Source organism: Salarias fasciatus, chromosome 1, assembly GCF_902148845.1.
Source record: "Salarias fasciatus chromosome 1, fSalaFa1.1, whole genome shotgun sequence".
Classification (NCBI taxonomy): Eukaryota; Metazoa; Chordata; class Actinopteri; order Blenniiformes; family Blenniidae; genus Salarias; species Salarias fasciatus.
The window spans coordinates 4498716-4513817 of record NC_043745.1 but is presented as its reverse complement, the minus strand read 5'-3'; the positions used below and the strand labels follow the sequence as shown (position 1 = coordinate 4513817).

At 44.5% G+C, this 15102-nt stretch overlaps 1 protein-coding gene across 1 annotated transcript in view; it reads right to left on the bottom strand.

Annotated features, from left to right (window-relative positions):
- Positions 1–753: 753 nt before the first annotated feature.
- dpy19l3 (dpy-19 like C-mannosyltransferase 3) overlaps positions 754–15102 on the bottom strand; it is a 71461-nt gene continuing 57112 nt past the window's right edge. The window contains exons 17-19 of the mRNA XM_030098419.1: positions 13324–13456; positions 6202–6360; positions 754–1697 (exon numbers count right to left, since the gene is read on the bottom strand). Of these exons, the coding sequence (XP_029954279.1) occupies positions 1494–1697; positions 6202–6360; positions 13324–13456 (496 nt within the window). The 3' untranslated portion in view covers positions 754–1493. The remainder of the gene's footprint in view (positions 1698–6201; positions 6361–13323; positions 13457–15102) is intronic.

Sequence of the window (15102 nt, the reverse complement as noted above, 5' to 3'; positions counted from 1 at the left end):
GCTCTACAGGATCGTTTAAGACGTTGCCATGGAAACAGGAAACCTTTCTGCTTCAGAATTACCAGGAATGATTCTCACCTGGAATTTCTCTTTTTGTACCTCGTCACGTTAACGGCCTGCTGTTGATATCGATCTGAAAAAGGTTAATTTTTTTTTAAATGAATTTTATTCAAAATGAGGTATTATAGAAACGTGTTGCGGTGGCCTGCTGGACTGACATGCTAACTACCGTATTTTACGCACTATAAGGCGCACGTAAAAGCCTGTAATTTTCTCAAAATCCAGCAGAGCGCCTTATAATTCGATGCGCCTTTTTTGTGGGAATTACGGTAATCACCCTGATCATATGCGCAAACAACCCCTCTTTGCTAAGCTGCTAAGCTAGCTAGTTTAAACAGAACGGAGCACGGCACGCGGCTGCACAGCCAGCCGACGTGGGGACGCTGGGCGGCAGCTGCACGCTGCGACTCCGAGAACGGCCGGCCCCCGATTGGTAGCCCACCCGCCGGGACGCCGGGAGCGGCTGGCCGACTGCGGCTGAGCTGTCGGTGGGGCGCTTCACTCAGGAGACGGCAGCTGGCTGAACCCCGGTCACCAAGCGAGTTCGACCAGTCGTGGCCGCTCTGAGCTGCACATCGTGAAGAGGAGCGATCCTCAGTCAAACTGGCTCTGATATGTCGCTTTACTCACACATTTCAACCGAGAATGTAACCACCTAGACTGCCGATATGTATTTCGCTCATACTATTCTATACATCCTATGCCTTAAAATGTGGTGCGCCCCATGTATGATTTTTTTTTAATAAAAACCATTCACTGACTGTGCGCCTATTAATCCAGCGAGCCTTATAGTGCCGAAAATACGGTACATCGTTTGTGGTATTTTTCGTGTAAACGGACATCAGTCTGCTTGAAACATCGTCTGAACTCGTTAAATTCCCGTCTGGACGAGCTAAAAGCTGCCGTTACTCACCCAGAATAACACATCTGGACGAGTAGAGTCTAAATTTCAGCTAAATTAACCGAGGTGAGCAGCGATTCATCCGAGATCCACGGGGTGGCCATTTCGATGTCATGAATCTCCCATGATTCTCGGCTCTCCTCAGTTATTTACTGTTACTGCTATTGGGCGAAGAAGTCAAAGTAAAAAAGGAACCAGCAGGAAGTGGCTACATGTGGACGAGTGGAGTTCACTTCCTGGTTACTGGGCCAAAGATTCTCATTTGGGAAATTTGTCTTTTTTCTTGTCGTGTAAACGGGGCCTTGTTTATATTTTTTTCGTGTTGTTGTTTTGTACGAGTGCAGGCAGAAGAGCCCAGAGCAGGACTCCACTCTCCACTAACTAAGACATTGGCGCCCCGAGCTCAGAGCGGCCCGCTGCTCCCGCGCTGCAGTTCAAAGAGCCACGCGTTTAAAAAATCATGGTCCGAGCGGCCGGGTTCAGCGCACGCCTTTCTCGTCCCGCCGTCCCTCCGGCGTCTGCTGGGGAACTTCTACTGAGTCCCGCTGGGCTCCGGCGAGCTCCTGGCGCTCTTCTTGCGTTTCTTCTTGAGCCGGTACACGTGGAAGGTTTTGTTCTGGAAGGTTCTGGTGAAGAGCGCGGTGTAGGCCGCCTGGTCCGCCTTGACGGCCTCGCAGAACCGCGGGTGGCCGGCGGGGACGAGGTCGGGGTCGTTGTCTCCGGGTCCGTCCATGATCTGAGAGGAGGAGCACACGAGGTTAGAGAGTCTGGGTGTTTCAATACGTCGGCGAGACGCTCGGGACGGCGTTAAATAAACATCAGAAACGGGGTCGCCGGCCGCACCGCGCGCATTCCGATTTCACTTTGCTCGGCTGCCAGCCTCACTTGGCAGAACGTCTGCAGGCCTGCTGCACGGCGTCGAGACGGGCGGCCAGAGTGATTCTCAAACGCTCTACTCTACAACCCGCTGACTGCTGCATTGATGAAGCGTCAGACGGAGAGCTTAACTCGACACGTTCAGAAACAATAAATATCAAGACGTTGCATTCCTGAGTGGAGCAAAGACAAGCGGGGCCGAGGGGTTACGCTTCCCCGACAACAGATGATTAATAAGGATCACAAACAAACTTAAAAATGTTCTTTGGCATTTTTTTTTTTGTTTTTTTTTTTAAGTTAGAAGCCGATCATCCATATTTTTATCTACAATTCTTCACGTTATTATTTCGAGGGCTCGACATCTTCTGGTGTGTTTGGCACATAAAAGGCCGGTTGGTATTGATGACGAACACCTCGGGTTCCTGAATGGAAGTAACCCGAGTTGGTTCACCGAGTGAAAAGAAGGAGAAATAAAAAGAAAGAACGAACGGCTCAACAAAACGAAAGAGGAAAGTACAATTACTGCTTCACAGTTATACGTCCTCACCAACCAGCCAAGTGGCAATTGGCCTTAATGTCGGCCCAGAATCACATTATATATGCACTGAAGACTTAAGGAACACAATAAAAGCTTTTAAAAGGGACTGATTATCGAGACCTGATGACTTTAATGTGCCATAATTGCCACCCCCTACTAAAATTCCTTGTTACGATCACAATTTATCCCCATAATCTAACTTTCTGAACTTTTTTTCATTTGCTTCCACCTTTTTGTTGAACCAGAGTTTTACAACCAAGCGAACATGGACACGAACTTTATTCTACGCTCCAGGTTTTCAAGTTTTTCTCCAGATAGGTTAGGAAGGAACGCTCTGGAAACTGCTTCCAGTAAACATTCCAGGCACAGCTTGATAAATGTGACCGAAATCGACCGTCGAAGCTAAAATAGCTAAAATGCTTTAATCAAATGTGTAGGAGTGTGAACGTCTACAGATAAAGAGTGAAATCTGCTGTAGGAGGAGGAAAGGCGGGCTGTGCCATATGTCCTGCTGTCATGGCTGGAACCACACCATCCGGCAGACGCAACGGCTTCAGGCACGCCGTCGCTTACCGATCATTGACACAGCGAAGGATAAAACACGGTCACCAACAATTTGGTAAGAATGCCACGAAACAGCTGTGGACAGAAGAGACAGACGCTTCCCACGGCGCTCTGCACCGACACCTCTCTCTCATCATTCTTCACAGGAGTCTGAAACGGCTCCTCCAAAGCTGTGGACTCAGCAGTTCGATCCTCCGTCTCGCCCCGTCCACGGTCTGAAACCTTCAGCCTTCAGCTGCCATCTTGCACTCATTATGGATTCTCCCATATTTGGTGAAAAGCAGAAATAGTTTTATTTAATTGGCCTCATTTGGTTGACAAGCGAATTCATATAAGTTCTATAGTGTTAAATATCTGAATTCCAACAGACTGAAGGTTCTAAAATGGGATGTATTCGATTTCATTTGTAGGATTTGTTCTGGGCCAATAGGAAACAGACATCGGCCGATCGGCCAAAATGAATCACTGTGTGCTGGTAATGAGGTATTAAAGATCGTCAGAGGTGGAAACACTCAGGTTCCACGTTCAGGTCAATTTCATCTTGAAACTTATGGACCAGTAAAATGCCAGTTATGCCAGTGAAATTTAAACTTTAAAGTCTTTCTTTGCTGTGGTGCACAGTGCATGTGAGGAAAATGTTGATATTTTCACAAAAATTAAACAATTATTAACAAAAAAAAAAAAAACTACAATCTAAATATAAAGCTGGTTTTCAAGAAACCCTCTGATGCAAAATACAGTAAAATGTCCTAAAAACTTCTCCACTGGCGGTTTCGTTCTGCATGTTTTCGCAGACTCTTCCTGGCAGCGTGGCTTTGAGGCTAACGCTGGCTAGCTAGATTTCATGGCAGCATCGCTGAGTGTTGTGTTGTGTCTGATTAGTCCTTCAGGCCGGATTGGAGCCTCTTGCAGGCTGGCTTTGACCCAAGGGCCTTATATTTAACACCCAATTCCTGAAAACACACAGACCAGCAAGTTTCAACGGGGTGAAGTGGAAGCCGTGCGCCTCCTCTACCGGAGCACGGCCGCTGTGCTGGCGGATTTCAGTCTGAATCGCCATTACTGAGCCTGAACACTCGGCTGATGCGGAGCAGCCGCCGACGTCTGAAGCTTTGCTATTTAGGCTAAAAAATCAACAAGGACTTTTCCCTCGAACTTCACGAGTCGGCGGATGGAGCAGTCAGCACCAGCTTTGTGATATCTCACAAGAAAAAAAAAAAAAAAAAGAGTAAAAACAGTAAGCTATGCTCTGATGGCGGGTTTATCAAAGAGCGTTTGTGGACTCTGCAGCTAAAAGGCCTGGAGAGGGGAAAAAAAGAAGCTTTTACAGAGAAGCGTAACTAAGAGGGACACTGCAGAAAATCTCTGCGGCAAAACAAAGCCGGCAATTTGGACTTTTTCTGCCCTTCTGAACAGGAGCTGTGATATCCACGACACGGCCCAGTTACTCGTCTTTAAGGGATAAAGAAAGATGGAGGGCGTTGTGATGGGCCAGCAGCACTCTGGCCACGCAGGGGGACGAAGCCCGCTGTAGAGACACACATGGAGACGTTGGTACAGACGCCACGGTCACCTGTCCCAGGCCGAAGTGTGGCACGGCGCCTGGTCCGGTCCACGAAACACCGGGAAACGTTCACAAGTGGACGACATCATTTCTACAATGCTGCTGCGCTTTAAAGCGAAGATGGCGTCTAAAGTCGGTCACGGTTCCAATCAGGCCTGGGAAACAACCCCGGTGTCGAACGCCGTTTAACCGTGGTGTGCCACGAGTTGGAGCTCCGGCTCTGTCAGGGGACGGCTTCTAAAGAGCTCTGCGGGGAAACGATGACATTCTGTCTCGCCGTTTGTCACACTGTTCTACAAAATGAAAACAAGGCAGCATGAAGACAACTGACAAATAATCAATCCACTGCTGGAGCGACGCGCAGCCATAAACGTCCCGGCAGTTTGTGAGATATTTGGTCTCCCAGAGATGGAAGCATTCCAGATAAAGGCTTCAGCTTTAGCTGCTGATCTGATACAAGAAAATGCAATTAATATGAAGAGGGAACAATTTTTTTAAGGTATTCTAATCTAAGATTTTTTTTGTTTTTTTTGCAATAGGAATTTTCCTCATTCTAGAAAGATAAAGTTTTTATTTTTGGTTGATCTTTTCCTCCACTTCTCTCTTCTGCTATATATTATATGTATGTCTAGCCATGAAAAATTTTAATGAATATTTTGAGCAATAAACTTTGGTGCATTATGTTAAAAGAGATGAACAAACATTATCCCCATTACATGTCTTTTAACAAGGGAAAATGGAAAATGTTTTGGTTTGGGGGTCTGTTTGTTTACGCGACAAATTCCCATTGTTAATGTTTCCAGAAGATTGTTTTCTGCATACATGTGTGGTTCCATTACAAAAACAACCTTGCACATGTGCAGAAGAACTATTACTACTGCCCTGGTGTGCATGCGTCGTAGCAACACCTGAATAAAGTTTTTTTTCTCTGGTAGCACGAGACGGAAGCGGGCCGCGGTCACCTCAGACCTAATTAACCCACCATGTCTTCATAGTTCAGAGTATCTGTCGTCCCATTAGTGCTGAAGAGCACGTCTTTACTAATGATGCGGAACCGTGGATCTGAATATAAAAGCTGTTCCTTTGAGGCTTCCTCAGAGTGAAGACAGTAACACGTTTGACCGCCAGCTTTAAAGAACTTCCTCCAATATGTGCGGAGAAACTCTTCAAACAAGAGCAAGACGGACGGACAGCTGGCTGTCGCAAGCAAAGAGGCGAAAGAACGGGAGAAGTTGAAATGAAAGACAGAGGAAGAAAAAAAAGAAGAGGGATAGAAAAGTGAAGTGAAAACAGAGAGTAATAAATAAAAAGAAAGTATGAGACGTATGAGGAGAAAAGGACAGACCGGAGACCATAAAGCCAGCGCTCCTCCAATAAAGCTGTCTAGGTGTCAGATGTTGTGTATGCTGTGTGACATTTACGGCGCTGCGCAAACACACACTTGTGCGTCTCGGGTGTTTCATGTGTTTCACATCACACTGGGCCAGACTGGAGCTCGTCTCGCCTCCGGTAATCCAAACAGCCAGCGAGCCGCATCCCACATCAAAATCAAGAGACGAGAGAGCGACGACGGGAGAGTGAGAGACGGCGAGGCGCAGATAAGAAGTGAGGCTATTGATCTCCCTGCGGAGGCTGAGAGCTTTCACGCACACACACAGGAACACACACACTGAGTCACGTTAAATAAATGCCACCCACATGTCCGTTGGCCAGGTCGAGCAGGTCCCGCAGTCTGCAGCCTCGCCTGTGCCTCCGCTCGTAACAGATGCTGTTCTCCAGCACCACGTAGTCGGCCCCGGCGGCCCTCAGGATGTCGAACACCTCCTCAGGCGAGCGGCGAGCGTACACCTGGTACACCTGCACACACACACACACACACACACACACACACACACACACACACACACACACACACATTCAAACAGTAAGCATTCATTTGGCATTCAGGGATTTCGAAATGTGAACTTCTTAACCTAAAAATCTTTGTAAATTGCTGCGGGAAGGAAAATCTCTCCTGGAAATAATTTAACAGCCAAGTGATTTAAAATTTTGATGAGATCTAGTTGAACCTTAACCATCATGTTGACTGGAACAATTAGAGGTTCAACATTAAAAATATTGAAGTAGACAAACAACCCGTTGATGTCTCGCGGTTGAAAGCATGAAGGAGCTACGATGGCGCGCTGACTTGCTTCTGGCTGGAACGCTCAGTGACTACAGTGTTCACAGCTGTTCTACAGGTATCAAGAGCAGAAACCGCTTCTGATACACGGTGTGCAGAGAGACGTACAGTCCGGCCTCGTTTATGGATGGAAACGCATCTGCAAAAAAAGGTCCAAACAGGCCGACTTTGGTCTTGGAGCCACATTTCAAAGCTCTTTGTCCTAATCTTGATCAGAAGCGACATAGTTAGAATCGCGTGTGTTGAGTCAGGCAGAGAGCTAAAACATGCAGGACCGGGTGTAGAGGCGACACACCGCCCTGCTGGAGACACGGTAATATACTGTTTATCATCATTTACACTAAATGCAGGTTTTGTCTTGCTGATTCTTCGATCTGTCGAGGAAACCGACTCACCCCGTGATCGCTGACCGTCTGTGGCATTAAGCAGGGAAAGTTAACAAGCGGAAACAACGCTAATGGATGGATACATTAGCACAAGTTAAAGGAAGACTCCCACTGACCCCGAGGAAAACACAATAATCAATAGCTCTTCACTTTCAATTGCATTGATCTTTAGTTACTCTCTGTACCCAAGAACACCTGTTTCTTCGCTTGTGCACACAGTTCAGCAATCACCAAGTCACGCAGTAACACACTCTTTCCTCTTCCTGATATCTGCAGAACAGCTGTGAACACTTCCATTAAAATCATTTCCTTTTGATTTTAAACTGCAGCCAAAAGAATCTTAGAGGAAGTCATCAGCTCCTTCATATTGTCTTCAATAACTGGTCAGTAAACCAAGAAAGCGACACTTGATTGGGTCACAGCAGGTTTTTCTAGAGTGAGTTTGCCTGCTACCACATTGAAAAGAATAACATCATCTATTAATGATTACAGGACCCTGATCGATCAAAACGAGTTGGCACAACTGGGGCAGAACTGGTGGTTAAAAGAGCAGGAGGGTGAAACAGATTCTTCTACATTTCAGTATTAACAGAACAAAGACACAAAAACAAACAATATTTACCAAAATCAACATGCCACTGAAGGAGTGTGTGTTTGTGTGTTGGCTGAATAAAGAAGAAAAGCAGAACCACAGTGGCCTGTGTGTTGTCTGTGTTTTAGAAGAAAATCAAGGTCCAGGTCTGTGAGGCTCCACACCGTCATTACGCCTCCATCTCAGTGTGTTTTATGATATTCATACTCCTAAAATATGAAAATTCATGAAGTTTCTGATGCCAAGTATGTAAGTTAGTTATAAAAAAGACTCAAAATCATCCGTCTGTATTGTTTCCTTGAATGTAATAGGTTTTTAGTGATTACATTAATTAATTTGAAGAATACCAATTACATGTATTTACCCAGCAGCCGAGCGGGAGAGAGCACACAGCTTCAGTGTCCACTCTGAAAGCCTTTGAGATCATACAAAGCCAACAGCATCTGCAGGAATCTCCGCTTTCAAAGCTCAAGTAGTCATTTCACAAGAGAAAATACCTTACAGTCTGTGTTATAAAAAGTGAAAAACTCATCTAACAAGGGTAAAAAAAAAACCCCTTCAGTTATCCTGTTTGCTTTCAGGAATCAGAATTCTTGTTTATCTGTTCTGGGAATGTCTGTGTTGTAACATTCATCGTCCACAGACGGACCTCTCCTCTGCCTCTCTGCTAAGTTCAGATCGTTCAGGCAATTCGAGCCACTGTCTGCTCCTTTTCTACCACCTATAAGACCATACAGCACAACCATAAAGCAAAGAAAATTCAATATCAGAAAGTATACAATGTAGCATGAGCATCGAAACAAAAACACTGCTACTCTGCATTAAAAAAATGGAAAGTCCAAACACTGTGAGCTATTGATTCTGTATGCACCTCATGCTCCCTGAAACTTTTCTTATTGTTAAAGCAGTAATTTACAACAGTCTGCTTGTAAACGGGAGGGTAGAGAATTAATACTGCTAAATTAAATAATTTAATACTTTTGGTTATATTTTTCTTGATGTGAGTTAAATACAGTAGTAACTCAGGTTTCACCTTTTCTGGTGTACTGCAGCAGCTATCTGTCGACATACAGTGACATCTAGTGGTCGGACATGGTATGTACAGGTACAGTTTGATACTTATATATTAATACCAGTCCAATGACCAGCTAGGTACCTAAAAACTGTGACTTATGGACTAGAAACATGTATGCTATGAGAAAAATCCACAAAACTGCTGTAAAAACGGGACAAGAGATGGAGAACTGTCATTTGGAAGAATAAAGCACAAAAACATCATTTATGTACATGTTATCACATTTGCATGTTTTACTGATACAATTCAGCCCCAACCCCAACATTGAACATTCAGCCTTTTACTTCCAGCTTCTGGTCTGTCAACAACAGAGGCAGGACTCTTGGTTGCTACATAGAGTCACTACTGCCTCCTATTGGAACAACATAACATTACTTCAGCATCACATCCTGCATCTCTGAGGCAGAGCAACTGTTTCAACCATGTTTGGGTCAGAATCCTATTAAAGTAACCATGACCATGGCTTTGTTGATGGCTACACACAGATAAAGGCGGGTTTTAATGACCGGATTAACTTTCTCTGGCCTGCAAGTGGCTGTGCAGAGGAGGGCTGGTTTGACAGTTTAACGCAAAGAGACACCGTTTCCCAACAACCTCCGTTCACAACATATGCCTGCTGGATGTTTGGATCCGTTTGGAAGGGGAGAAATAACAGGTGGCTAAAATGACTGTATTCCTCCTCCGCTAATGAATTATTTTGTAGTGGCACACGAATTAAGGGCAGAAATGAGCTGAGGAACATCATTACGCTTTTTACAAATGTTTGAAAATGCTTTTTACACGGTTCTCTTCCTCAGTGCCACACACACACACACACACACACACACACACACGCACACACACACGGGGCCCAGAAGGCCTGCGCCAGTGTCGTGGATCGTTAATGAGCTCTGTGCGAGTCTCCGGCCTCGCCGTCGGCTCAGCATGGCTGACTTCCCACTGGGAGGCAAAACAGAAGCTCGGCTACCCGAGATCTGACCCATGCACACACATTCACACGCACACACACACACACACACACACACACACACACACACACACACACACACACACACACACATTAGTCCCGCCTCATTGTGAAGAAGACACACACCGAATGAAGAAAGCTTTTCCAGCATGTCTCTGCCTGCATAAGTTGGAGATGCGGTGCGTCTCATTTCACAGTCGATGTGGGAGCGAGAGTTTATTCTACTGGTGAGAAACGACTGAACTGTGAGTGGCAGAGTAATCCAATCAAAACTCCAACAACTTTGGACTTTTAGACATCGCTTAAATTGTTTGAGAAAAAGCTCACTTGTGAAATAATGACAATGCTGCTCTGGCAATTTTGATTTGAACAGAAGCTTTTTACATTATTGACTGTTCCAACTCTTTGCCGCTACATTAATAGAAATCTTAAAAAAAAATAGACTTCTTCAGTCTTTCATATATTTCCAAGATCCCAATAACATGACTAGCTTTCAGTTGAAAACGCGTCGTTTCTGTCCCAGCGACGGCAGAACGGGGACACTTGTACGAACAGACCACCAGGCTGGATTGTTATCACGGTGACTGTCCAGAGCAGGCGCCGCCGCGCCGCTCTGCTGCCGGAAGGCGACCCTATTTGGCTCCATCTCTCCTCTGTTACCACTCATCCTGCCTTAATGGATGCACATTGAACTCAGTGCATCCTCTAATCCCATATTCATTCACACAATCAGTGCAGGTCACCGACCCCCATCTCCAGACAATTCCCTGATCTCTCAGGCAAGAGCATCAGCTCAGAGCTGAGTGAGACGGAGGGACGGACGGAGGGACGAGGCGGCACGAATACAGCGCATAAACAATGCAAAGTGCTTATGTATTCACTCGGTTCGCCATCTCACTGTATTGTTTCATGATTGTCGCCATCACAACAGCTGATTATCTCAAAGACAGCTTTCCTTCAGGATTTTTTTTTTTCTTTCTTGTTTTTTTAAAAATGGAACATCAGAGTACAAAAATATTCATCTGTTCCCATCCACCGCACTCAAAATGACTCATGTAATCACTGGGTATAAAAAAGAAACGAAAAGGGGGAAAAAAAAAGCAAATTACAGATGATGAGAATAGCTACAAATGTTCCAGTTATTCATTGGATTTATTTCATTAGCTTCAAAACATTTGCTCCGATGGTGCAGAGAATTCATGTTACTTTTTTGAAAGAACATCAGACCTCTTTAAAAAAAAAACTGCATGTACCCGACATTGTCTTTACACAGCAAGACAAGAGGGTCACTGGTGGCTGTGGTGGAAAAGCACCTGTCATGCCCAGCGCTAAAGGTTTCTCCATCATCTGTTTTGTGAGATTTGTGTCCATACTGAAGACCAGAATCCAGGTTTTCTAGGGTTCGGTGGAAATCAAGACTCATGCTCAACAGTACCGCTGCTCATATGAAAACGGCTGCATGTGTCTGGTCTCCAGCGTCCCCTGCCTCTCTGGTCCTGCTCAGCTCCTCCCCATCCACCTCACTGCCTTTTACAATCAGTACATTATCAGGTGGCATGTGAAAACAATAACAGGGCTGCACATAAATGAAATAAAATGTGTCCCGTTTATTCATGCAAGGATTACATATCTCTACCCGACATAAAATACCTAATACTGAAAGCATAAGTAGGTGGAATTTCACTACAAAACTTTGATGGAGTTGTCCAACAAGAATTGATTTTTACTAAAACACTAAGTTGCTCATTCGATGCAGAAACAAGCACAAAAAAAAAAAAAAAATACAAAATAAAAAATTCAGAGACAGGCATGAAAATTCACTGTGGACACTACAAATTTAGCCTTTAGAAGGCACGCATCTGCCAGAGCTAGAAAATGCTCAACTTGGATGAAAATCTGTGTTTTGTTGAGTTTTACTGACAGTGTGAATAAAGAGAGGCGAGCACAAAGGGGAAGGTTCAGAGGAAAACAAGAGAAAGTGGAAAATCCTCGCAAGGTTGGCTGACACCAGCGATCAGTCAGGAGGCCGGCTCACTGAACGCCTGAGGACAAATGTTTGCAGCCAAAACATTGACTGAAAGTGGTCAAAATGAGCTAAAGGTGATTTTACAGCACCTCCTCCTTCTACTCCACACAGAGGGATCAATGCACACAAAGAGCAATGTTCTTCTCTCACAGCCTGAAACACATTTTATATTATTACTGAATCCTAAAAGTGGAAGTGGCGGCAAACAGCATCCTGCATGTAGTTCTATAGAGCGGATCTGGAGCCAGCGGAAAAAGTGGAGACATCACTTCTTTCTGGAATATTTTAAGGCGTATGTGATATTTGTGGAATGAGTGTATTGACTACACCAAAGAAAAACTGGTGAAATCTTCCCTGCTAATGTAAATAAGGAGATTCTTGTGCGTACTGCTGCTGGATGGGAAGTTAAGGATACATAACTTTACATGTTCAGCTCACACACCACTGGGAACTGAAGCTCTCACCTCAGGATTAGAAAACAACCAGCTCTCAAAACACGACACACAGCAACACATATTGGCTTTCCTTAAGTTTTTCAACAAACAGGAACTTCATGAATGAGGCTAAGATCTGCTTTACACTACGTAGCTTTATTAAGCGTTATCTGAGAGGACAGAAATTAAGAAGTAACCAGCTGTCGCTGCTATCAGTATGAGAACTGAGCAGTTATTTCTCCAGTCCTCTCTCTCTAATGAACATCTGCGTCTCAGTTTGCTTCACCAGAATAAGTCTCGGACTTTTGAAAGCGTGACTTCCTTTCAGACTCAGTTCTCTCCAGAGACTCTAGAGACTCCTCAGGCCTTCTCTGGTCCAGTTCTGGTGGTCCTGTCTGACCTGTAGCCTCAGGTACCTGCAGGACCCCCGTTTTGGTATCCACCAGCTGTTGGGAGACTCTCCCAGACGTTCTCCTGCTCACTGCAGGTTGGAACCAGAGGTTCTCTGACTTCCTGTTGTCTTTCTCGTCTCCAGCCAGTCTGTCTGCTGACCTCTGACTTCTTTGAATAAACACGTTCCATCAGAGAGAGGGAAACTTCGATCTGGATCTGAGTAAAAGCACATTAGAGTCCAATCTTAAAAATGCATGGCAGAAAGTGGAGCTCCCAATTTCCCAGGACACACCTGTGTTCACACACACCTCTGAGGATGTCCTTCATGATACTCATTTCAACATTTCAGCAGTGCTTTGGTTTCACCTTTTAGCGCCTCGGTCGGAACTGTTTTCTCACTTACCTTCAACTCATTCCCGTCAGACCAGAGTTTGTCTCTGAAGCCAAGAATCTGAAAATGTCCAAATGTTTGCCACTCTGAGTTGAAACGTGTTCAGCTCCGGGCAGATTTACATCTGTTTGTAGAAGTTTGGAATAACAGCGGTCTGAAAGCTCAACACACAGTATTGGCTGTGACCGCCTGTTTGGGTGTTTTGTCAGATCTGTGAAAACACAAATATTAAAACGATGGACTCAAAGCTAACCCGTGCTGCTAATAAGCATTAGAGTCATCCTGGCTCTCTCGTACCGCTGGCACTGTAATTACCTCCGGTTTGCCTCTGATTCCCATTCCGTAGTGTTTGTGTTTCTGGTAGCCTACAGTACCTGTCTGGTCCTCTCCCGCAGGTCTTTATCTTCATAATGGGGGTGGTTGGTGAGAACTCTACCTGTGCACAGCTTGATGCCAGCCAGGAGCTGCATGCTTCCCGCAAAGACCGCCTGCTTGGGGGTCTTTGTGCTGAGGACACACAGCAAGAGAAAAGAGAGAGAAGGACACGTCGTTCATTGACCGCCGAGAACATGCTCGTGACGTATTGGCATAACTAAGCTTTTCGATGAACTGCTGTGCAGACGTACCAGAAAAGACACACACAAAGGGCGAAGCGCACAGCCAACGACAGAAAAAGGTGAAAACAGAGGAGATGAAAAAGTTTGGAGGCTATTCAGTCATCAGAAAAGTTTGATTGAATTTTACTTCTTTATTTTCCAGCTTTGTCATTCAAGTCACACGTTTCTTTTTTTTTTTTATTAATTTTTATTTTTTGCTTTTTGATCTGCAGCAATAATTGCGACATATTGATGGCATTTAAAGAGTTTCTTTCAGTGGTGTTGCTTCAAGGACATGGCTATCTATCGGGGTAAATACAAAAAAAAAATCTTTTTTTCTTGGATTTGCTGGCCTAGAAATAAAATTTTATCACAAACTCATGTGGAGAAAACAGAATATGCAGAACCAAGGTTGAGCGCAATGTCAAGGCGATATGTTAACTACTTTAAAGAACTTTTAGTTCCTATGTGTGAAAGTAAATCTGCAAAATCATACTGATCTCAAGAACTCTGTGCTGAATACATGATTTTTCTTTTTTTCATACATTATTTTTGGCTGTTCTGCCTGAAGATGTCTGGAGAGCTACAGTGCAGCAACAATTCCTACCTTCTGTGGAACAATTCAGTCCGATATCAAGCTTAAGTCATGACCAGCACAGAAAACCATTGTTTCATGAACACATTTCTTCCCCGACTGATCATGACTAAGTTCTTCACCTTCACCCTGTCCTGACTGTAACCTTGCTCTGAGGCTGAGATACAATTCTCACCTTCACATCTGTACTGCGCTGTGGAGCTGCGGCAATAACTGCATTTCCTCATGTGGGATGAATAAAGTCTTATCTGAGCTCAGAATCTTCTGCTGGAGACGGTTTTTCCATTTCTGTTTCAGAAAAGCAGCATTTTGCTTGGGATCGCTGGAAACACTAGAATAAAGTTGTAGTTTCCATGCCGGGTCTTTTGCACTCCTTGCCGAGTGCAAAACAACCATCTGATCTGAACATTCAAGACATTAAGTCTCTGTTGTATGTTAGAAATGTGTCTCCAAAAGCTCAAAATTTTACAAAAGCTGCATTTTCCCAGTTTGGATGGAGCCTGATGTATCAAAAAAGTGTTTCAAGACTGTTGTCACTTTAACCAGTGGTCTAAATACAAGAAGATTTGATCATTTTCACCTGCAACAGCATGATATCAAGAAGAGCTGGACCTCACAGGTGAAATCAACATTTTGGAAAACGGTGAACAAAAATACAAAATGCAGGAAAGCTGTCATGTACATACACAGTGCTATATTAGTGGTTATTCAATATCCTCAATAGAATTGACCTTTATGATTTTAGAACCCTGTGCATGTGTATGAAACAAAAACAAAGCCAAATCCTACTATGATGTCTGCATCGCTACAGAAAGCTGATTATAAATAGCTTTAACAGGTAATTACTCAGAACTTTTACTACAGCAGTATTTGTGGATCCCTGCTCTGTGGAGCCCTGCCCTGCGTGGACGAGGACTGAGCTGACTAGTATGTTATTTTTATGGAGGAACAGCTCTTTAGAG